This window comes from Silurus aristotelis (assembly GCF_946808225.1).
Source record: "Silurus aristotelis genome assembly, chromosome: 10".
Classification (NCBI taxonomy): domain Eukaryota; kingdom Metazoa; phylum Chordata; class Actinopteri; order Siluriformes; family Siluridae; genus Silurus; species Silurus aristotelis.
In genome coordinates, this window is record NC_139583.1 from 12,359,441 (window position 1) to 12,383,907 (window position 24,467).

At 38.3% G+C, this 24,467-nt stretch overlaps 1 protein-coding gene across 2 annotated transcripts; it reads right to left on the reverse strand.

Annotated features, from left to right (window-relative positions):
* Positions 1–463: 463 nt before the first annotated feature.
* On the reverse strand, positions 464–24,288 carry zc3h18 (zinc finger CCCH-type containing 18). Of its 2 annotated transcripts, none has more exons than XM_083552037.1 (19): positions 24,083–24,288; positions 21,114–21,982; positions 18,835–18,919; positions 16,732–16,886; positions 15,469–15,564; positions 14,942–15,099; positions 14,328–14,357; positions 14,121–14,235; positions 13,724–13,998; positions 7,031–7,216; positions 6,830–6,961; positions 6,478–6,573; positions 5,994–6,221; positions 4,434–4,550; positions 4,122–4,318; positions 3,463–3,662; positions 3,278–3,377; positions 2,932–3,025; positions 464–1,475 (listed from the first exon to the last, which is right to left on the reverse strand). In XM_083552037.1, exons 2-19 carry the CDS (start codon positions 21,969–21,971, stop codon positions 1,283–1,285), a joined length of 3,315 nt encoding a protein of 1,104 aa, XP_083408163.1. In that variant the 5' UTR covers positions 21,972–21,982; positions 24,083–24,288; the 3' UTR covers positions 464–1,282. The 2 variants fall into 2 exon arrangements, with proteins under 2 accessions (XP_083408163.1, XP_083408164.1); XM_083552038.1 differs by having other exon boundaries at positions 23,638–24,283.
* Positions 24,289–24,467: the final 179 nt, after the last annotated feature.

The window sequence follows — 24,467 nt, forward strand, 5'->3', positions numbered from 1 at the left end:
TTTACATTTAAGTAATAGACCTGTTGCATTTATTTTCAGGTACATTTGGTAGTTTCATCTTCCTCAGCAATGTGACTAACAGGTCTATGAAAAGCACAGAAATATTTATAGCAAATCAAGAAGTCTTTATCTAACAGTTTACACATAGCCAAAAATTCATCAATGAGAACCGCTTTCACTACTAAGCTACTGATTCCCATCTAAATTCTGATTATCTACCAGTAGATATTACATGTACCAACATTCCCAGCTCCTAATTAGCATTTACAAGCTGCAGTGCTTTACTTTCACTGAATAAAAACCAATATTCATTAAATTTCTCATCAAATCTAATTGCAGGACTAATATTTACCCACCACCGACCTACAAGGTTTTAAACACTGTTAGCTGAGAGTGTAGTCATCCGCTGTTTTTCAGCCGAAATATACATTTGCATACATAAATAAACATTCAAATAAGGTGATTCTCTTTATCAAAATAGTTTATTTAGAAGCTTTTTCTGTCACAAAAAGCAAGATATTATTCTTCCCTATCTCAGAGTGTCTCAAAGACAGACTCTTGCTCATCAAAAATAAGGAACAAAATAAGTTTTTTTTTTTTTTTTTTTTTTTTAACTTGAAGCGCTAGAGAAACAACAAAAAAACATTGCAGTCTTATAAAAGCAATACATCACATCATTTGTTCTCTAGTTTCATACACTTCTCCTCAACTGACTTATAATATTTGTACACATTCAGAAACAAAACACAGTCAGGAAATGCTAAACAGACAACTGACTAGTTAAGATGGAAACAAGGGGACCTCGAGTTCTTCATGGTCAGATCTTAAGCTAGACAGGTGGTGTTCATAAAAGAAGTCAGTCTCAGTAAAGCGGTCCTTCTTGATTATCAAAACCTACATTTTGGATGAAAAGACCATGATATGAACTATTAACAAAAAAATGAATAATTGAGCAAAATAGAGAGAGACAACGGGAGAGAAACAATTCAATAGTTCATTTTTTTTTCTCAGCATAGAGACACTACAGTAAAGCTTCCATCTTCTTGCAATAACAGAATAAGAGTGAACAGTCACTCCACTACAATATCACATCAATATAAAATGTAGACAACCTCTCGCTGAGGGGAAATGTTTGAGTGATGTAGCGGTGTTCTTTGAGAGCTACTTGGATGTCTGTAATTTTAAACACAATGAACGGTTTAATCCACTTCCAAAACGACTTTTAGAGGTCCTCAGTGACTGATGGCTTGAAAACCAGATGTTGCAGGTTCTGGCCTGCTTCTCATTTCCCTGGGATTTTAGCCCTCTTGCGAGCGATGGCATCTTCCACAGCCTTTAGCTGCTTCAGCAGCTCCTCCCGGCGGGATAGCGTGCTGCTGGGTTTGCCCGAGACTGGGGCAGGGGCTGGAGCTTTACCGGCAGATACAGTAAGGCCTTTCCCAGAAGACTTGGGTGGCGGGGACTGGGGACGCTTCCTTGAGAAACAAAGGCAAAAATCAGAAGTTGTGAGGAAACATCTGGCCATTTAGATTTTTTTATTTTTTTTTAAATATGCACAAATATATCCACTGCTAAATACTTAGTGAGTATTTAATTTAACGTTAAACACACAACTGTGAACAATTTCAGTCACTTGTTTTAAAATAAACTTTTTTTTTTGCACCAATTAAATCATTTATTTACTATCAGCTTCTGTTTCTGATTGATTGGACATTGGTGATCTACACAAATTTTAGGAACCCAGGATGTGACGAGAGCTGTTTCAAGCGTGGTCAAATGTTACGTACTACAGTACTGAAGCTTACATAAACAAACACGATGCTAACTTGGCAGCAAAAATGCCATCACGATAAATATGACATTAAAATTGTGAAATTGAGACACGCAGTTGTACACTGATGCACAACGTATAATTGTTTTCAGTGACGCAGGTGAAGCTTGCATATGCTAATATAATGCTGATAGTCAGAGATGCACACAAAATTTGCACGAAACACAAGCGATAAGGGTGTACCTCGTATGACTGTGGCTGAAACAGTGAAATGGGGGTGGGGGGGTCAGGCAACAGATATAACAAAATGAATAAAACACATTACATATGCACTATTTAATAAAGGCTTCTGTAACTATTTCTGAAACAAGAAAATATAAACACAGCTAACATTTAGGTTCATGTTTATAATTGTTTCCTATCCAATCTTTTTCACCACAGTATCATTTTGCATCAAAATGTGCGAGTTCATACAGTTTTGTGACAAAGCATATAAGCTAAAGGAAAAAGTGAAGTTTACCGAACATGACAGGTGTCTGTTTCGGCCATAGTATTACATTTCTTTGCCTTTGATAACCACTTCCCTCCCATATGCAGAGTGCGTCATTAGGTTTGTGTGCTCTATTCATCCACACCCAGATCCCTGGGGTTTCCCATTTTAATAATTATTCCTGTTCTAAACAAAAGACTGGAGACTCAGCGAATTTTTACCCAACAATAATTAACGCATATAAGAATGGTAGGAATGCATCCTTTTTTGCTAATGGTTTTGGCTGCTGAATTATTTCATGTAACGTCATTAAGTAGGGACCCACAGTTTGGTGGTTTGTAGTTAAACAATTGTCAAGAATGAGAAACTTGGAATTTTATAAAATGGCCACATTTAGCATGGGGCTGTGCTCTTTTGGATAAATTAGTCAAGCCATTTAACCCGGGGGATTTGCAGGGTCAGGGGATGGTGATGGAATTGTACATCAGATTTATAAACCTAATGCATATGTTAGAGGTACAACAGAACACAAGACTGTAAAATCCAGAAGCTGATATGTGAAGCTGTTTAAAACGCACTGTCAAATCAGCTCACAGAGAGGGGAGTTTATTTTTTTAAGTACAGAACAAATGGCACCAATGCAACCAGTAAGAAAAACATTAGCACAAACCTGTCTCCCTGTGGAGGCATGGGCCGGGGCCCCTGACCTCTTGGTCGGTCCATTCTAGGTGAGAGTGGTGGTCGCCCAGGTCTTCGCTCTCGATCTGTAAAATGTTTGTTTAGATCATTTAGACAAAAGCCTTGTTGTGCGATGGTTTGTGGCTTCCCACTAAATGAACTGAAACTGCTGACCAATGTGATACTTCTCCAAGGCAGGATTTCCTTCTGGAATTCCTCATTAACAAAGATGCTAATTGTGCACGTGTGTGTCAAGTGCAATTTGACAGACTGAATTTCTACACTGGTTTTTCCTAGACCCAATAACCTTTATGCTTGAATGAGGCCCAACCTCTCACCTCTATCAGGAGACAGTGCCATTCTTTTGCTGAGAGGAGATGTTGGTCTCTCTTTGTCTGCAGGGAAGTACCTCTTCCTATTGCTTCTGTCTGCTTGTTGCTACATATGTGATGGAGAAGAAATAGTTAGCCACTAAGTCGCTATTTGAATTGAAGAATACACAGATTTTATTCTAAGCGGCTACCTTGTTGAGCAAGGTCAGTTTGATGTCCTTATGAGAGCCATAACCCCCCCCTGCAGGACCCACGGGTGGCGCATTCATCGGGTGTCCCCGGTTTCCAGGTGCAGATCTGGGCATGCCTGAGTCAGCTTTGGGCGGCATGCCAGACTGATCAATCCTCTTTCTTTGTTCTTTAAAGGTTTCATCTTTTTTTGTGGGTTTTCCTACACAGAACACAATTAACGCAACGCATGTCAACAAGCAGAACTACAGAACTAAAAAAAAACACAATGATAGATCAAACAAATTCTGATTGGTTTTAGTGATATGAAACTAACAAAACTTCAACAACTGATCAGTGTCTGCAATTAGGATTACCTCAAACAAAAAGCAGCTACAGTATGCTGTCTAGCTGCCTGATAACATTTCTGGAGATTACTACACTGCATGATGAAAATATGAATTTAACAAACGAGTTTTGGAAATATAAAATTCACATTAAGTGAAAGATTTCCTTGAATCGGTCATAACCATGGTCACATTAATTAAGACCTATTGGGCCCCAGGACCATGGCAGGACAAATGAGTATTCGAAACAAGATAAGAAAGCACAAGGATCTGCACATCACAGTGTTGAATAACAGCACTACAATCGAATGAATGCAACTGAATCAGTTCACTACCTCTGTCTTTATTAGCCTCCCTGTCTCGTGGGAGTCCTCTCTCCTTGCGTGTATGACCTGGAGTAGGTGAATGGGAACTAGCTGAGGACACAGGGCTGGCCAGGTCAGCATACATATCATCAGAATCAGCACTGCGCACTGAGCTGCTGCTGGAGGAGGCAGATGACACTGATGATACGCTGCTCACTGAGAGAGACCTGCACCATGAACACATGCGACAAATCAATAAACATGTCACACAAGCAAGTTATTCATCCAAACTCTGGGTTAGAGTGGCCAAGCTGTGTGTACAATGTTTCAAGGAGACTCCACCTTGACTTGTGGGATCCAGACCGAGAGCGAGAAACGGAGGCAGAAGAGGACCGAGATCTAGAAGTAGAGCCTGAGTAGCTGCTGCCACTGCCACTCACACTGCCACTTATTGTCCTCCTGTAAGAGACAGACAGAGATGAAGAAATTTTTAAAAACTCGATTTAATCCATGTATTTGCTTTATCTGCAAATATAAACCGAATTGAAATACACGAGAGAGCTTTTTTCTTATTTGTTGCACAAGAGTGGTGATCCTGATGGTGGAAAACGGTACAAAACATTCAAGTGATGTTATGAAACATTAAAGAAAATCATTTAAGGTGCCCATATTAATATCAGAGCAAACAACACTGTGAATGTCACATGATACTAAATAGTCTAAGTCAGGTTCTATGTATAGTCCAGGACTCAAGTATCATGTAAATACAACCATGCATACTTTTAGATAATCATTCTTACTGGCAGAAAATGACAGGGAATATTTTTTAGAAAATGAAGACGCCCAATGAAAAAGAAAAAAAACAAAAACCAAAAAAAAAAAACATTACATTTAATAGAAGCCTATACTATTTTGAACAGGGAAGGCAATATATGAAGTGTGAAACTACCTACTGGGAAACAACATACAAGAACTTCCTTGTCCTTATAAATCAACTGATAAATAAATAGTTAAGTGAATAAATAACACTATAATACATATTTGTGTATACACATGTTGTCCCATTAGACTCTAAATGTTTAAAAAAAAGGTCATACTAAATGTTTTCCAAAATATTTCCTACTTTTAATCACAGAACATCTTTAACTCAGATGTTTATTAAAAAATGTGAGTCATTGCTATTAGTAATTTGTACTATGATATCATCCCAGTCATATTTTCTACACCGCCTTAAATTTGATTAATATATAATGTGTTTTTAAATAATTAATGATTAAATAAAACAACGCACATAATTGACAACTCGACATCTGAGAAAATCAAGTTGTTTGAAGATAAAATATAAATAAATAAACTGGAAATGTTTTAATAAAAAAATGAGAAGAAGAAAGTCATCACCATGGCATGAGACTCAGGAGTTCCCTTAGGGAAGTCTCAATTAAAGGTTACATGACAGATAATATTTACTTTGTCAACAAAAAGTTAACAAAGGCTCATTTATACCAGAGCTCTGGAAAGCCAGGAGAGACATGTGATTTTCCCCCAGAACTCCCACACAGGGTATTCCACATGCAACACTCCCACACACACACACACACCTACCTACAAACATACAGACCTCTCTCTTCTCCGGATTGTGACACACTGGATTCATGCAAATAAGTCCATAAATCACACAGTTCACACACACACACACACACACACACACACCCCCACACCCACACCCACCCACTAGAAGAGGAAGGAAGAAAATTATTTTGTGCTCCCACTTTCAATTTGCAATTCTGATCAATTTGCCAAGTATTCAAATGTGTTAATGAAAAGCTGTTTCAAAAGGGGGTTTTAATTCATAAGGATCTGTCCATTTCTCACTTTCACTCCACACACACACACACACTCTACCTGCGAGGATCGTTCGGCAGCCGTTCTTTCCTGCGGCCCTCTCTCACATTGGGTGGTTTTACTGGTTCTCTTTGTGCAGCTGGTCTCCCCACATCACGAATGCTGGGAGGTTTAACTCCTTCCGTTAAGGGTTTCAGAGGTTTGCCTGGCATTGAGGGACTGGGCATCTTCTTGGAGGGGCCTTTATCCCTGCGGGGAGGGGGCAGCGTTCCAGGCTTCAGCGGGTGGCTTAAGGACGAGAACAGAATTTTTGTTTATGTTGCTTTGTGATGCTGCATATTCCAAAAAAAAAAAGATCTCAGTGTAGTCTTTACTTAGGCTTACTGGTATACAGAAGGTTGTTAACTTATATTTATTCAAATACCTTGCTATCAAGTTAACGAAAACTGTTTTTCTTTCCCCCGGTGGTACCAGACTAATTACTGTAATAGGGTGTGAATGAGTTGGTATGTATGAATTAAGTGCATAATAACATTGTATGTACCTTTTTACTACTCCAGGAGGCTGCTCTGTTTTATTCTTGCCTACATTTCTCTGGGCAGAAGGCGTAGGGGAGGCAGATGATGAGTAGGATCTTGATCTTCAATTAAAAAAAAAAAAAAAAAAAAAAAGGAGGAGGAGGGGTGGAAAAAAGTTATTAAAAATAATGGTTTACCAAAAAGGTTTAAACACATGCCTTGTGCTCTGTTTAGTGAAAAGTAATTGTATGTATTATCATGGCAAGGAAATTTCCTGCATCACTTTCTATTGAAAAACAAACCAAAAAACCTCTATGTACTGTACATTTGGTGAATGTGGCTTGTGTGTGTGCGCGTGTGAGAGAGAGTGTTTCTTGCCTGGTTCGGCTGCCTGAAAAAGAGCTATGTTGCGAAGAGTGAGTGGAGAAAGAGCTAAGTGATGAAGACCGTGAGCGTGACCTCGAACGGGAGGAACCAGATCCCGTATATGAAGAAGACCGTGATGATGACCTGGGGAAATACCATTCAGTCAGTACTCAATTACATGCACAACACAAAATTTAAATTGATAAACATTACCGTGATGAGTTCGAAAGTGACACAGATGAGCCAGACGGCCTATGCCGTCTGCGTCCACGTGGTGGGGATCCCATGAGGCCAGGTCTGCGCCTTGGAGACTTTGACCTGCGCCAGGGGTCTTTCCATTCATCCGGCCGCTTTACCATGGGCACAGTCTCCTTTTTTGGCTGTGATTCCATTGGCCCTCTAAAAAATGAAATAAAAAAGAAGAATGTAAAAAAATGGTTTTGAATAGTCACATATACACTACTGCACAGTGAGATTCTTATTTATCAGCTTTTTAGGTAGCTGGAGTCAGAGAACATGGTCAGCTATAACACAACACTGACTTTCCAACTTCCAGGCTTTAACTGGTCACTTCTACAGTTACTGACAAAAGTGCTAAATCAGGATGGTGCACGTGTTATCTGATAAAGATCCCTACCTTGCAAATAACACAAGCCAAGCTCACATTTCCAGACGCATGTACCATCTTCCAGTATTTACATTTTTAATTAAGTATCGTTCCGTTGCAGCAAGCACGCGACTGACCCCCCCCCCCCCCCCCACAAACAATATTGTCAAAGTGGTTTTTCTACATTCACAAAATGTATATGCAAGGAATGTATCAAGTTCACTGCTGCTAGTAGATACCAGTAACAGGAAAAGTTACAGTTGATTGAAAAAGAAAAACAAAAAACCTTTGTATCAAGGCAAAGACATGGTAATAACTGAACAATTCTGCTAAATACTTGTATGAGGAAACATAAGGAAGTATCTGGTTGGAGTTACATTACAAGGTCCGATAGAGAAACTAGCAAGAAAAAACTACTACAAATAGGATTACATAACCATGCCTTTCCTGATTCTTATTTTTTCCCCCTTTGGTAACATTTCACTTGAACAATGTGTCATTGGGGTGAAAGGTATGAACGTCTGATGTTACAACACTATTCCACATGCCATTTCGGTCATGTAATTTATTAGTAATGTAGATATGACAAACATATTACAAATGGTTGCCAACTGTCATGACCATATATGAATGCATGGGACATTTGAGACATGCTCGTCAGTGCCAGGATTGAACCAGGATTCCGTTCTGTAATACAATTATATCTTTGCTCACTCGAGTGACTACAATGAGGGCATCAACAACAAGGAAAAAGTTGTGAAGGTGCAGGATGGTCTGTAGGTTTTATCTGCCCAAAAATTGACAGTGCACTTATAATTAGGGGGAAGCCGATGTTAAAGGAAAAGGTAATGTAAGACTTTTCCCCTTATAAAAGCAAAAGGTGCTTTTCTTTCTTAAAATAATAATACAAAAAAAATGCTTCAGACTGCAAAAATATTTCCTGTTTTCTTAACACAACACATACCGTAAAACCTCTCGCCAATGAAAGCATTTTAAAGAATTTTCAGAGCAGTTGTTTCCTAATCTTACTAGTAATTAAAAGAAATGCAGGAATTTCCACTTTGTTTTCAGCTAAGGTGTCAGAGTATATTCAAGTCTGCAGTCCCTCACCTGGGAGAAATTCCTTTTGTGTGATGCAAGATCGAGTAATCATAAAACGGGCACCACACTGTTGCTAAAAATAGAAGCATAAAAAAGAGCTATTTTTAGAACTAAAAAGGAATTTCTCATTATGCAAGTTTTGGTGCTGGTGGGTCATGTTTCTATTGAACCAGTGTCCTCTTTTGTGAGGAAGCGAATTTCCAAAAAGCACATTGAAATAAAGATTGCAATACAACCACAAAAACGAACAAAACAGACAGTGAAGAGGATATTAACTTTTTTCTTAAAAAAAAAAAAGGCAGATAGTACAGATGTATTTTTATGGCTTAATTATTTATTATAATTATTATACGAAACCTTAGTGTGCGTTTATAAACACCTAATGCAACATACTTTTTTAGTAAGAAAAAAAAAATATATGAAAATGGGAAAACACCAAGTCGGTTATGTTTTTATCATTGCATCGTCAGCAGACTCGACATTCCACCCCCTTAGTATATAGTGGCGTAGGGTAAAATAGCAAGAAAGAGACAGGGCAGGGTGCAGATGAATGCTACACTCACAAAACTATGTTGAGTATTGAGTATACCAAACAGCTAGAACAATAAAACCAGCTCAGTGACTGAAACTGGCAAAGACTAGTCTGTCTGGCTCAATCCCACAGAAGAAGATCTAATGTAGCAGAAACAACAAGAACTAATAATTTTTTTTTTTTTTATTTCAGCAGACAAAAATAATAATGACAAAGAAAGAAATTTCTTAACATGAAAAAGGTCTTGGCTTGGCCTCTAAACGAAGACCTACACAATATTAGACAAGTGGTTTTAATGTTATCGCTGATCAGTGTGAGTGAGCATGCTACACAAAATAATTCTAAGTAATCATTAAACAGCAAGGAAATTAAAAGACTGGCATCAATGCCTAAAGCACACTGTAAACCCACTGTCAATTTTTACATACCATAGCTTTCGGGTATATTTTTAGTCTGGCCACAGATAAAGACTTTCCAAACATAACACCCCTAATTATCAAATAACAGACTCTTATTGGATGTCCAAATCTAAAGGAAAAACACAATTGTATTAATGCTGCATTCAAATAAAGGTCAGAACACAACCTCTGACATGCGACTTGGAAAACCAAACAAAAAATAAACCAAGAGGCGTCCATGGATTTTTCCACACTCTGGACACCTAATGAAGGATTTATAGGTACCTTGTGAACTCAGGGGAACAAACTAAATTTCCACAGTTTATTCAATACTAAAATAATTTATTAAATGCTACATATTACAATGCACTTGGGTCAATTAAACCTGTTTGTTTGTGTTACTGGAAACTTGTGAACTGTGGCAGGTTACAGATAATAGGTACTGACCCAAAATGGTAACTGGCGACACATTGGGAACTTCCAGGTAGAACTCATTTGGTATCTCCGAACACATTCATTAAACACAGCAGCAAAACTGTCACTTCCTTTCCACTCCCTTATTTCACCTGGGCTTATTGCCACATATGAATTACTCAAACCAACAAAAGCCAGGAAACCTCTTCTTTAATCACAACAACATCTCTAACTACACCTCTGTGATGCTGTCTAGTGATGAAATTCAGGTAAGGAAGTAAAGAAACATTTATAACCACAAGGTTGAATACAGAATTGCAAGATGCTGTTGATTACAACAGTCAGTAGAAAACAACTTAAAACAACATGGGGGAACAAACCAGGAAATCATATGTGTGTGTGTATATATATATATATATATATATATATATATATATATATATATATATATATATACACACACACACACACATATATATACACACACACACACACACACACACACACACACACACACACACACACACACACACACGCATACAGTATATACATACAGTACAGACCAAAAGTTTGGACACACCTTCTCATTCAAAGTGTTTTCTTTATTTTCATGACTATGAAAATTGTAGATTCACACTGAAGGCATCAAAACTATGAATTAACACATGTGGAATTATATACATAAAAAAGTGTGAAACAACTGAAAATATGTCATATTGTAGGTTCTTCAAAGTAGCCACCTTTTGCTTTGATTACTGCTTTGCACACTCTTGGCATTCTCTTGATGAGCTTTAAGAGGTAGTCACCAGAAATGGTTTTCACTTCACAGGTGTGCCCTGTCAGGTTTAATAAGTGTGATTTCTTGCCTTATAAACGGGATTGGGACCATCAGTTGTGTTGTGCAGAAGTCAGGTGGATACACAGCTGATAGTCCTACTGAATAGACTGTTAGAATTTGTATTATGGCAAGAAAAAAGCAGCTAAGTACAGAAAAACGAGTGGCCATCATTACTTTAAGAAATGAAGGTCAGTCAGTCCGAAAAATTGGGAAAACTTTGAAAGTGTCCCCAAGTACAGTCACAAAAACCATCAAGCGCTACAAAGAAACTGGCTCACATGCGGACCACCCCAGGAAAGGAAGACCAAGAGTCACCTCTGCTGTGGAGGATAAGTTCATCCAAGTCACCAGCCTCAGAAATCGCAGGTTGACAGCAGCTCAGATTAGAGACCAGGTCAATGGCACACCGAGTTCTAGCAGCAGACACATCTCTACAACAACTGTAAGAGGAGACTGTGTGAATCAGGCCTTAATGGTAGAATATCTGCTAGGACACCACTGCTAAAGAAAGGCAACAAGCAGAAGAGACTTGTTTGGGCTAAAGAACACAAGGAATGGACATTAGACCAGTGGAAATCTGTGCTTTGGTCTGATGAGTCCAAATTTGAGATCTTTGGTTCCAACCACCGTGTCTTTGTGTGAAGCAGAAAAGGTGAACGGATGGACTCTACATGCCTGGTTCCCACCGTGAAGCATGGAGGAGGAGGTGTGATGGTGCGGGGGCTTTGCTGGTGACACTGTTGGGGATTTATTCAAAATTGAAGGCATACTGAACCAGCATGTCTACCACAGCATCTTGCAGCGGCATGCTATTCCATCCGGTTTGCGTTTAGTTGGACCATAATTTATTTTTCAACAGGACAATGACCCCAAACATACCTCCAGGCTGTGTAAGGGCTATTTGACCAAGAAGAAGAGTGATGGGGTGCTGTGCCAGATGACCTGGGCTCCACAGTCACCGGACCGGAACCCAATCGAGATGGTTTAAGGGTGAGCTGGACCGCAGAGTGAAGGCAAAAGGGCCAACAAGTGCTAAGCATCTCTGGGAACTCCTTCAAGACTGTTGGAAGACCATTTCAGGTGACTACCTCTTGAAGCTCATCAAGAGAATGCCAAGAGTGTGCAAAGCAGTAATCAAAGCAAAAGGTGGCTACTTTGAAGAACCTAGAATATGACATTTTTCAGTTGTTTCACACTTTTTTGTTATGTATATAATTCCACGTGTTAATTCATAGTTGTGATGCCTTCAGTGTGAATCTACAATTTTCATAGTCATGAAAATAAAGAAAACACTTTGAATGAGAAGGTGTGTCCAAACTTTGTCTGTACTGTATATATACACACACACACACATTCAATTGTTTGTTCAATTGTTTATAAATTGTTCTCTAATTTTAAACGCCTGTGTGTGTGTGTGTGTGTGTGTGTGTGCATATTATATATATATATATATATATATATATATATATATATATATATATATATATATATATATATATATATATATATATATATATATTTTATATATATATATATATATATATATAAAAATAATGCACACACGTTGGTTGGGGTGAATACAGCTTGACAAGTTAAGATTTCAAAATGCAGCATGGCATAAAAAAGTGGTACATGGGATATTTACCCTCAGTTTAGCAAAACAGAACAAAAACAATCTAGTACAATCTAAAACAGCAGACCTGTACACACACCTGAGAGGAAACTGTAACGTCTTTAAATTTTGTGGTATAAAAATACAGGGTTCAAAATGACCTCACTATGGAAGGCGCAAACAAAAATGGGCTAATCAACTTTATGCATGCACTTGTGTATAAGTGCGCACACACACGCACAGAGAGTTGAGTCACATTTAGGATGAAACCGTTTCACTTGTCTTTTGCATATTGCATCATCATATACTACAATTTCTTCCTAGTGCATTGAAACTACTCTCTATCAAACAAACAGCAAGCATTCCAGATTAGTCGACTAGAACAGTTGTCAACAAAGACACCCTGGGTTTAAAAAAATAATAATTGTTTCGATAAATTAAATAAAAACCGTTACATTTATCTTATTAGGGTTTCAACAATTAATCAATAAAAATCAATGGCAAAATTAGTTGGCAACAAATTTCATCACATATTAATGGGAATGTTATGAAGCATGCTGTGTCACATGCTTTTGCCACTTCTCTTAAGATTAGTTTTTTAAAAAGGAAATGCCAAAGTATGACACACTACAACCAAGTTCTCTATGGAAACACTTTAAATTACACTACTTTTTTGACCTCATGATATAGCTCGTGTTTTTATGTGAGTAACATTTATATTTGTAATACTATGTGGTTATTGTGGGAACTGCGGAAGCGTGGTGTGTCCCTGGTTTGCGTTATGCTTATTGACAAGCCCAAAAAAAAAAAAAAAAAAAAAAAAAAAAGGGGGGGGGGGGGGCCCTCAGTGGGTTGAGACAGAGTATAAAGAACTGTAAATAAATATAGTATAAATTGTATGCACACACACAATCTCTATTAGTAATATTTAGATCAGACCAGATCAGATAAAAGCATACACATTATGGAAACCAGTAGGTGCCTATTCGGAGAAGGCTTCAAGACACTTCCTGCGTATTATCCCTGGCAAGGTGTATTAAAAAAAATAAAACAAAATAAAGGAAAAGAGAGCATCTCCTTTCTCACAGTATCTACAATCACCTATTTACTATGCCTTGTAAAAGCATTAATCTTAAATTTGACATGAAAACAATGTGATTTAAACAACATGACCTAACGTCTCACATAAGCGCTACAGACAAACACCCCATGAAATTTTACACCAAAAATAAAATGCCTTTTTTTTTTTTTTTTTTACTACCATGGAGGGTACTAGATTTCAAATCAGCCCCTAAAAAGCAACAGTTCCAAACAGCCTTTAGTGCAGGTTCAAGCTTTCTTTTGACATTCTGATTGTAAAACAGGGATAGAAACACAGTGTGAAAACTGAGAAATGGCTCTTACCTGGGTGGCATACTAATAGGTGAGCGTGGTTTAAGAGGCTTGTCCTTTTCTTCTTTTTTCTCACGTGGTTCTCTTAATGGACGCTCTCTTGGTTTTCCGTCTTTCTCGTCTCGTTTCAGGCGGTCTCGCTCCCAATCTTCCTTTCTGCGCAACCGCTCTTTTTCACGCTCCCGCTCTCGTTCCCTCTCGCGCTCCCTCTGCCTGCGCTCTCGCTCACGGTTATCCCGCTCACGCTCCCGCTCTCTGTGCCGCTCACGGGGATCTCTCTCTCGATCCTGAAATAGGGCCAGTTATTTAATGCTTATACTCAATTAGCATAAGTTTACACACTTGTATCTTAGACCTGTTTGGGCCTTTGTTTTCCGTCGTCCACTTTCCTGTGTATGTATAAACTTACGGTGAAGTGGTATGGCAGAGGTGTCTCTGTGTACTGCACTCTGAAGTTCTCGTACTGGCCACCTCTCCACAGAGCCTCCATTTCATAGTCATAATATGGATCGCCATATGGGTCGCTGTAATGTAGAGGTAACACAGAGCTCAAAGTTGCAGTGACACCACTGAAGAAGTGGCAATAGTAGTTTGGAATCAACAACAAAATGCTTACCCATATACCGGGTCTCTGAATTCTACTTCACTGCAATGTGAAAAAGGAAAAAAATAAGAAATGAAAATCATTCACAGCATTTGAGAACATGTTAACGGTATGTTATGTAACCAAAAATTACACACCACTGCGCACCCTTCATACAAACATTGCAAATATTTAAAACTGGGTTATAATGCTCAACTCAAAAGCAACCAGGTGATACATTTGAGCATTTAACAGGTCTGTATAGTCAATCCAAAGCACCTTACAAAAAGCTTTAGGGTAACAGACTAGACAACAGCCGTCTACTAAACCAGACAATTCAAGATGAGCTCTTAAATTATAGTTTAAAGTATGATAAATAAATGTATGATATTTTATTTTATTATTATTATTATTTTTTTTTTAGTTAAGAGAAATAGGTGCTTTAAAAGAATTGGTGTTGCAAGACCCTGGTGATCTCAGTTAAAAATCCCAGGGTAAAAATCCCATTCCAAGGGTTAAATATTTGTAAAGTGGTTAATTTTTTACTTAAAGCTAATATGTAGAATTAAAATAAGATGTTTAAAAAAATCAATAAGACTAGCTAAGTGAGATTTGTTGATGCAGACTAAACTTTGACGGTTTCATACCTAGGGTCTCTGATTTCCCTTGTAATGCGATAGCCTCGTTCCCTGAAGAAGTCGTTTTCTTTGTCAAATTCCCATTCATCTTCACCAATGGTAACATTGAAGCGTTTTTCCTCAAAGTCAGGCTCCTGTTCTTTCCGTATTGTGGCTTTCTTTAATACCTGAGGCAACCAAGATGTTACATCAGCACCCCCCCACCATGTCTCACAATAAAAACAATTCCATAATTAACTTGCTACTCAACTTCAATTATATAGATGTAGATGTACTGCTTACACTAGGAAAGCTATAGTTGTTACTATTACTGGTATAAAAGACAAAATGCACAAACAATACTAATTTTTTTTATTATATCTCAAAAATAGCTAGATGGGAAAAAACCTAAAATCACTGCACAAACTTTATGGCTGCTAATCTGAATAGTTAGAAAGTCCAGCCATTATCATGCATAAACAGGTGATCACTACAATATCTAAAATTCCCTTTAGGACAGCTGACCGATAAGGGTTTTTTACAAGATTAGTATATACCTCTTTGGCATGTCGGAGACCTCTTTCCCAAGCACTCTCCACTGGAGGCTCCAGGGGTAGGGGTGGGGGAGGCAACTCCTCTACAGGAGGAGCGGTCTATAGAAGAACATAAGGTACAGAGACCCACACATACAAAGTCCATTTTCACATACTGTATACATAAATGTATTTCATTCATTTATAAAATATATAAATAAATGAAATTAATTAAATACCAATTATATGTATTCACATAGCAACAATTAGATTTGGTTTAGAGTTTGTATATTTATTCCTACGTTTCAAACTTTTGCGGCACCATGAAAAGCTGATAGGGGCGTGGCTGTATATAATAAATACTGCTGTATATAATAAAATATTTTAAAACAGAGAGAAACTTTTTTTCTTTTTTCAGAGTTTTTCAAGCTTTAATGTTTTACATTTGTAAATGGAATTAGAATGTAGTAGCTTAGTGGTTAGGACATTGGACTTGGAATCTAAACCCCAGCAACAAAAAGGCACCCTCAAGGGCGTCTGAGAAATGCTTTAAACGTATGAAACACCTCAACACAATTTTTCAATAATCAACTTGCAATTAAAGTCCTCTACAATTGATCATATAATTAGTCTAACCGCATTAGGAGATGGATAATCTACCTCTGTGTCCAATGAAAAAAATTGTGCTGCTATGCCCCCCAAACAAAAACGCTACATTCAGAATGCAAATACAGGTGTACTCTGTGTGTTTTCAATATAGCCCGTAATAGCAATACACTGACGTGCTCTCAATCAGATACAGTTATCATACTTGTCAAGAATGCACACGAACAAACTAAAGTGGTTTTCACTTATTATTTTTATACAACTGCCTGAGGAGTTTACGCTGTAAAAAAGGATGTAAAATTTGTATTTGTTTGCACTGAACACTGAATTTTATTACCTTAAATCAGTGTGAGGAGGAAGGAAAAAGATTATAGATGCTTAACATTCCACAACAATAGACAGCAAACTTGGGTAAAATACATTGTGAATATGGTAATTAGTTGTTGTGCTAATTGAAGGCTTAGCCTACATAGCTTCCAAAAAAAAAAAAACTATTTGACATTGAAAGATATTTAAAACGATTGAGGAAGTACAGACTACAAAGCGTGCCTCCATGACACTTTGGTATGACTCTCTTGATTTCCTTGGTATTATTATCAGTAACGACACAATCAGTGCGTACATAAACACCCAATGCCTGGACTTAAAAACGTGTGGTGGAAGTAACTGGTAATCTCTTACCCAGGGGTTGGAGGGCATAAGTGGAAGAGGGCCTCCGCCTCCAGGAGGAGCTCCATTTGGAGAGAAAGGATCTGGCTTGGCAATGAGGGAGTAGTTGCCTTTGTCGTTGACTCCTGGGTGAATGAACCTACAGATCATTCCCCAAGTACAGTTACCTACCAGACAACACACAAATTTGACAATTTCATCGAAATGTTCACAATGCTTAAAATGTACACACAATTTAAAAAGGTGTATCTTTCTTGAAAATGTCATGACCCAATGCAAAATGAACAGTGAAATGCTTCTCAGCTGCATGGTTACATCTGTATTTCAGCAATCCCTGCACAATAGCGCCCTCTTGTGCCCCATTGTACAGTGGTATTTTTTAGCTTTAGCACAAATGCTAATAGAACGGTACCAAGGATGTAACAACACACACTGTACCCTGTATGTGCACGCCTGTGTTTGTGTGAGTGAGAAGGGGGGGTGACCAAAGCGGAATTAATTACACAAGTGCCTTTGATTACAATGATTGCCAAAGCGATTAATATGTTATTCACTGCAACAGCTAGCAGCGACTTTTTGAACCCCATAGTGAGGCAGGCAGTAGCTGCTGATTTCTTAACCATGTCAGAAGACTTCCTGTGTTCATGGGAAAAAATGCTACTTTTTCAGAGGGGCCTAATCATTGCCCTATATCAAGGGAAAAAAAAAACATTGAAAAAATTTGGCTAAGAACTGTTAAAAAAAACCTGGAAAGATAGTGGCAAACCATTAGCTTCAAGGAGGAAATGTGATTAGAATTTTTTTGGAATGATCGTGATCTAACATCACTTTAATCATTTAAAAAATAAATTAAAAATAAATAAAAATAAAATAAAAACCAGTAGAACTCATGACAATTTATTATAGTAAAAATAAAAGCATTGCACAAGTGAAATGCTGGGAAATGTGACTAAACACCCGTGTAGCCTTATCAGTAACCACTTATCAGTAAGGCTTAAAAGGGAAAAAAAGGCTTTAATTTGCTAAAAAGCTCAAAGTTTGGACTCTGGAACAATCAGAGAAAAAAAAAATGCATGTGGTTCATTCATGAGATTTACTCAAAAAAGCCAATCATGCGTTGTGCCTGCAGGACTGAGGGCAGATTAATGATCTGGGGTTGATTCAATTGGTCAGGTCTAGGTTCAGCAATGTTTAATACAAATAAATAAAAATGTAAATAAAAGAAGGGCAGTTGACTCCCCAAATATACTAAACTACCAGGTTTTCCAAGAGTGGGGATGTTCTTCCCTGATGGAACAGGTAAATTCCAAAATGATAATACAGTGACAAGATTGGTTTAAAAAACCTGAGACGACATTATAACACATCATTTTTCTAAACACCATTGAGAATCTTGTGGGCTGCGGAAGAAGACTTTACATGGTGGTACATGGACTCTCCCATCATCAACACAAGCTCTTGGCAAAAAATTTATGCAACTCTGGATGGAAATAAATATTGTGGCACTGCACAAGCGTATCGAAATGATGCCACAGCAAATGTGCTGTAATTAAAGTGAAAGGTGGACTTTTGTTGATCAGGCAGCTAGTGTGTGGTTTATATATCCCTAAACAGCAACAATTAACATTGCATTAATATAATACTGATACATGGATTTAATTTTTCAAGTGTTAAATCATTAAATACGATTAATGCTCTATAACAAACAATATTTACATCCATTCACCTGAAAGAAAACCAAAAGCTGTGCATTAAAGTTGTAAGAAGATTGAACATAGTTAGCGTGTAATTGTGCGACTCATAACCCCATTCTGCCATCATGGCACCTAGTTTTCTACAGCTGTATGAAACGTGCAATTCCCTACTAACGGCATGGTGATTTCTTCATAATAGATTGGCTCAGTGAGGAAAGGTGGGCTAAATGCAGATTTGGGTGCGAGTTTACCGGCAAGAGTGTATTGTTCATTCACATGGCATATTTAGGTGTCTGTCCACAACTCAATGCCAGTCAAAGCACTTTACACATGTAACTGACATGTTTCCAATAGCAAAAATAGTCAAACAACAAATTTTACCTGAATTACAATATTTAAAATCATTAACTTCGGAGCCTACCTTTCATAAAGAACCTGCAGATGGGTCTGGGTCGGATCTTTCTGTCTGTGGGGTCCTTTACTTCACCTTCCTCAAGATCATCATCCTGAAACAGACCACAGAAATAAGAAAATACATTTGATACAATTATACTGAAACATTTATAGATTAAAGAATCGAAGTTACCGTAATGCATCTTTATTCTTTTTTTTTTTCTTTTTTTTTTTTTGCTATTTCAGTCATTGGCCCTTGACCCTATTTGGATCTATTCTTAAATAAAAAACTTTGGTTAATCATAATAAATATAATCATGAAATATCATGCAAACAAGAATCTCAGACAGACATTATTTTCAACTAGCCAGTTTCACCAAAATCAGTAACCTTGGTAGTCTCTGATTCCCTGTTTTTAACTGATGGCAGCATATTCACCTTATGGTACAGCATTCATTAAGGACGAATGGCTGTCTAGTGTAAACATGATCTGTAACCCACATGACTGGCCTACTTAGGTAATTGCAGGATCGTGCAGAGGTATAGAGATTTTTATGTGGTTGGTGAGTGTATATGACTTCATTTACATGTGGGAGTACTTTACACTTTAAAGAGTAGTTATGTACCCTCTTCTGTATTTGTATAGTTAGTGCAGTCCTTTACAAAGGCGTATGCCATCTTTACACCACAGACACATCAAACAAGAATTAAAAGAACCAAAGTGGTTGATGCGAGAGGAATTTCAACGTGCTTCATCAGTACTCAGGTTTGACAAGTCAGCAGCCATAACACAAAAGGACAAACAGATTTAATGTTTGGGTTATTAATTAACTCCTCATGTATCTCGATTAATTGAAATACAAAAAAAAAGCATCGATGCTTCATTTAGTCCATTTAACATCACATGGAGCACCGTGTTTCCCCACGGACCATTATTACTGATGCACCACCCACTAAACTGTGGACCGCTCTAAGGGTCTCATTTATAAACGTGGAAAGTGGCCACAAAGGTTTCTTTCCATGCAGAGGTTGTGAGCTCTATTTGTGTCGCCAATTCCCCATCTCACGTTCTGTGTTTCCATGCTGTGTGTACTCAGAGTTTACTTACAGAAGTGAACTTTCTGCCATCAAGTTTGTTTTCTTATATATCACAACCTTTGCGTGGAAAGTGCTGTACGCACATGTTTATAAATAAGACCCCTGGAAAGGTAAACACAAAAGATGCTGCAGAATGAAAAAATGGAGGAACGGAGAGAAAACAGCGAGGGGGCTAGGAGACGATTCAGGCCAAAGAACACAACAGAAAGCTTCCTAAGTTTGGGATTGTATCAAATTAAAACAAAGAAAACACCATAAAGTGTGTTTACCTTTTTTGAAGCAATCTGAATTTGATTTTTATTTATATATTTGTATTTTGATGTAATATCGCAATTAAATACACTAAATGGGTTTAATCTCACAAATTGCAATTTCTGAAATAGAGTTTTTCGAAAAAGGAAACAACTTACTTGGTCATTTTAAGAGACTCGTCTTAGTTTCTCTTTTATATTTAGTAATTATTATTAAGGGAGAAGTACTTCTTATATTGGTAGAATACACAATTACTAAAATAATCGATAGCTGCAGCCCAATAATGTACACGTTTGTACAACTGAATGTTCTTCATTATGGACGGCGCCTTAATGCTCCAACTAACTACTGCCTGCTAAACTACAGATATCAATCAAAAGCACCAGCTAGCTTTGGGAAATCTAACTTTACTTGGTGTATTAGCTCAGACAGATGACGAAGTCTTACTCCGAATGCTGAATGTGCAAATAGGAGGTTCACAACAAAGTTGCATACCCATTCATTTCCCCAAGTAATTGGGTACAGTCTAACTAACTCTCCCTGTATTATTACACAATACAGGCATATCAGTTTATATGTAACCAAATTATTTAACTAGAGCTTTGAATTATCCAGTGGTTTAGACTAATCCATAGCAAATATGTTCCTCTGCTTGGTCACTCTTTGCACAGTTGTGTGAACGTGCAGGTTGTGAAAGTTGTGTGAATGTGCAGTCCTGCAAGTCAAGCAAAGAGTGACCAGGCAGAGGAACATATTTGCTATTGATTAGTCTAAACCATTTCTGAGGTGTGCATTTTGGCTCCTCTGTGAGATGCACTTTCCCAAAACCACCTTCGGTGTCATAAATTCTTATTTAAAATTAAATGGATATAAATAGCCTTTAACTACGGCACAGCACCTTTTTGGTTCTAAATTAACCTCTAAAAACATACATCAATAGAACGCCAGGACACTTACGTCAATTTCTCCTTCATCAATCTCTCCATCATCTTCATCTTTCTTTTTGTCACGAAATGAATCCCTCCTTCCCCTCTCTTGGCCTGTAGCCTCTTCAGATTGTTTAGACTGAGCATCAGGGGGCAAGATCGGATTCCTCTCCTTTTTTCTCTTAACCTCTTTCTCAACTTTTTCATCTTCTTCATCCCCATCCTCAGTGGCAGGCCCCTTCTCCGTGTCTTCTTCTTCTGGAGCGGCTGTGGTAGACTCCTCTGGCACTTCCTCATCATAATCAAGCTCGTGCTCATCCAAATCTCTAGACACAGAGGGTGAATCCTGCTTCAGATCGCTGACTACCATAAGCCGCCGGCGTCTTCTTTCCTCCTCCTCCTCATCATCTTCATCCAGCTCTTGGTGACTCAAGCTGGACCTGGTGGTCACCTCTACACCATCTTCCTGCTCACCATCAGTAGGGGTGAACGGCCGATCTAGGTCTGGCTCTGGAGAATCAGGGTCTGGTGATCTGGGTGTCTCCAGGATCTCTTCCTCTCCTTCCTGTTCAGCTAGTTGGCTCACACGCTGCCTGCATTCCATCATGACACTCTCTTGCTGTTGGACCTTTCCACTTCCATCCATTCCATCTTCTTCCAGGTCAGAAATGTCCTCTTGAGCTCCACCACCCAACTCAACCTGCTCTTCATCATCAAAATCGGAGTCTGCGTCTCCTCCTTCTTCATCATTTAGTAACTCGCTATCGGAGACCATGTTGCCGTCCTCTGCAGGGGACTCCGGCGACTCCAGAAGTTCGCTGTCGGAGAAGCCTTTCTCCTCCTCATCTGGAGATTGTGGAGACTGAGTGGGGCTCTCAGGGGTGTCCATCAGTAAACAACCTGCCATTGACATTATTTAAATATGTTCAATTAGTTTAATACATGCATACAATAAACATTCCTTCAGTATGTTGTGGGCAGTTTCTTTTTCTGGACAGTGCTCAGGAAAATCCCTAGAACACAAGTTTATCAATTCTTAAAATCCAATTTCTGCAAACAGGAGTTTATCAACCCTAGAAAATGCACCCGGAATGACTTGCACAATAAATTTGTAATTAACAAACCTTCACTGGGATGCAAGATATATTTTGTAAGAAAATGCTAATTTGACTTTGTTTAAACTTAAGGTTTTCCCTACATGCCATAAGACCACCTGCTGTTGCATCAGTGGGATTTAGCCCATGCTTTTATCTCAGCCAAAAGAAAGCAATGCGGCAGGGCTTTACTCCTTTAAAGGACAGTTACACTACAAATTCAGCATGCAAATTTTCTGCTGATCCTTGGCGCAAATATAGGCGGCAACCAGATGCATCATGCCCCGATGTTAAAACATACCATCTGTTCCAGTATACAGCAACACCGAAAAATGCTGTACAAAATAAGATGGTGCAACACTGCTATAATCACGGCTTACTCCATCTTTTTCTATGAAGAGGTCACACCACGGCGTGTCGATCTTCTTTTGGTCACGTCTTCATGTGTGTATAAATGGAAGTCGGTGAAAAGAAAGTGGAGTAGTGTATTGTAACCACTCCTTTAGTCTGTCCATCTCTCTCATCTTCTCAGCTGTACACTCTGCTAAAACTGAGCAGTTCAAAAGCTTTGACTTTCACTCAAATGTCGTGCTCATCGCCTCGTACACTCATCAGTAACTAGCCGAATCAACTCATTTACATTTATGGTATTTGGCAGATGCCCTTAACTAAAGCGACTGTTTATCTAATTTATATAGTGCGCAGTTGAGGTTTTGCCCTGCTGTAGAAGTCTGGCTGTACCGGGGATTGTACTTTTGGATAAAGATTTTGGCTGGGCCGGTTTTTGGACCAAAAGCAAATACTGACAGTTAGACACCATTATAACTGCTCTATCTTCATCCTCATGAGATGACAGAACAGCATACAATTTCTAGGTTCTCACAGGACTTACTGCACCCACACAACAGCACAAGGATTATTAAAAACTTGTATACAAAAATAATGTGTTTGAGGGTGAAATGTTGACGTATGCTAGCAGTCAGATTGCTAGATGTTTAGAATAAACCGAGTTGAAAATTATTTTTAAGGGGTGTCACACAAATTCGTCTGGATTCGTCTTCGAGTTCACATGATTGCGTTGCAACAAGCAAAAAATCCTCTATGAAAACTAGGTTGACATTTTTCTTTTGTGTCAAGAGGAAGCAGTAGCGACACTGTGTGTGTTTGTGTGTACATTATATATATATATATATATATATATATATATATATATATATATATATATATATATATATCTAAGAGTTAAACTTTTACCCAGATATCAAAAATAGTTTGGAATTTTTTTTTTTTTTTTTTTTTACATTATCAATATCTCTGATAAATTACAGTTGACAAACCCGTTAGCTTGTTAGCGAACAAGGCAGCTAACGACCTATTCGAATCCAGAACCTTTACATAATGCATAACTTCTTTTTGTTGCAAAACAGAGATAATGGTAGCAATTATTTGGAATGAGGTTACCTGCTAGGATTTATGGCAAGTGACATGAGATGGACGACGAATACGTCAAATTTTCGAGCTAGCCGACTAGCTGGCTAGTTTAGCTAGCTTATTTGCCAATGAGGAGCCGTCTGTCGATTCTCTGGGCGGTGAAGTAGCTTAGCTGGCTAGCCCGCAGCAGCAGCAGCAGCAGGAGGAGCAGGCCCAAATGCGGCCCCGCACTTTATTACAGACAACATGGACAAAAAGGCGAAAACGACCGGACTTCGAACTACACTCATTAAATAACCGAAGAGACGCTCTGACGTGATTATGGCGGAGTTTAAGTCTTTGTGGGCCGCAAGAGCTGGAACGTCTCTGATCCCAAACCGCTGGTCGGCTTCATTTACCCACAACAATACAACGCACTTTCAGCAAAATAAAATAGAAAAAAACCCTAAGAACGCTTTAAAACACATTCGGTCACCTTTCAAACCACAGCGTCTTGGAGACACAGTCTCGGTGTTGGGAGTTACCCGGTCTCTCCCCCTCAGTGTTGAAATCTAAACGAGATCTTGGACGATTTTCTACAACAACAAAAAAAAAAAAGAAAACTGTTTCTTTTAGCGGAGAAGCGCACAAACCCTGCACAGTACCGTGAGAGCGGCCATCACTGTGACGTCATCAAGACTCGACACGAGGCTTGGAGCGAACCGCAAAATGTTTACAAACTGTGTTTATAATGACGTGTTTAGTGTCTGATTTGTCAATATATTTCTAACAAATTGTTTGTATTTTTTTATTTGTAACCAACAGACGAACCTATTGATCATTTGCAGGGTTTGAAAAAGACAAGCATTTTGAAACATGTG

Coding starts and splice junctions, on each gene's coding strand:
- zc3h18 (XM_083552037.1), bottom strand. CDS start 21,971: ATGGACACCCCTGAGAGCCCCACTCAGTCTCCACAATCTCCAGATGAG. Junction 14,236..14,327: donor TTCAGAGACCCGGTATATGG/GTAAGCATTTTG, acceptor TCTACATTACAG/CGACCCATATGGCGATCCAT. Junction 3,663..4,121: donor GGAGGCTAATAAAGACAGAG/GTAGTGAACTGA, acceptor TGTTCTGTGTAG/GAAAACCCACAAAAAAAGAT.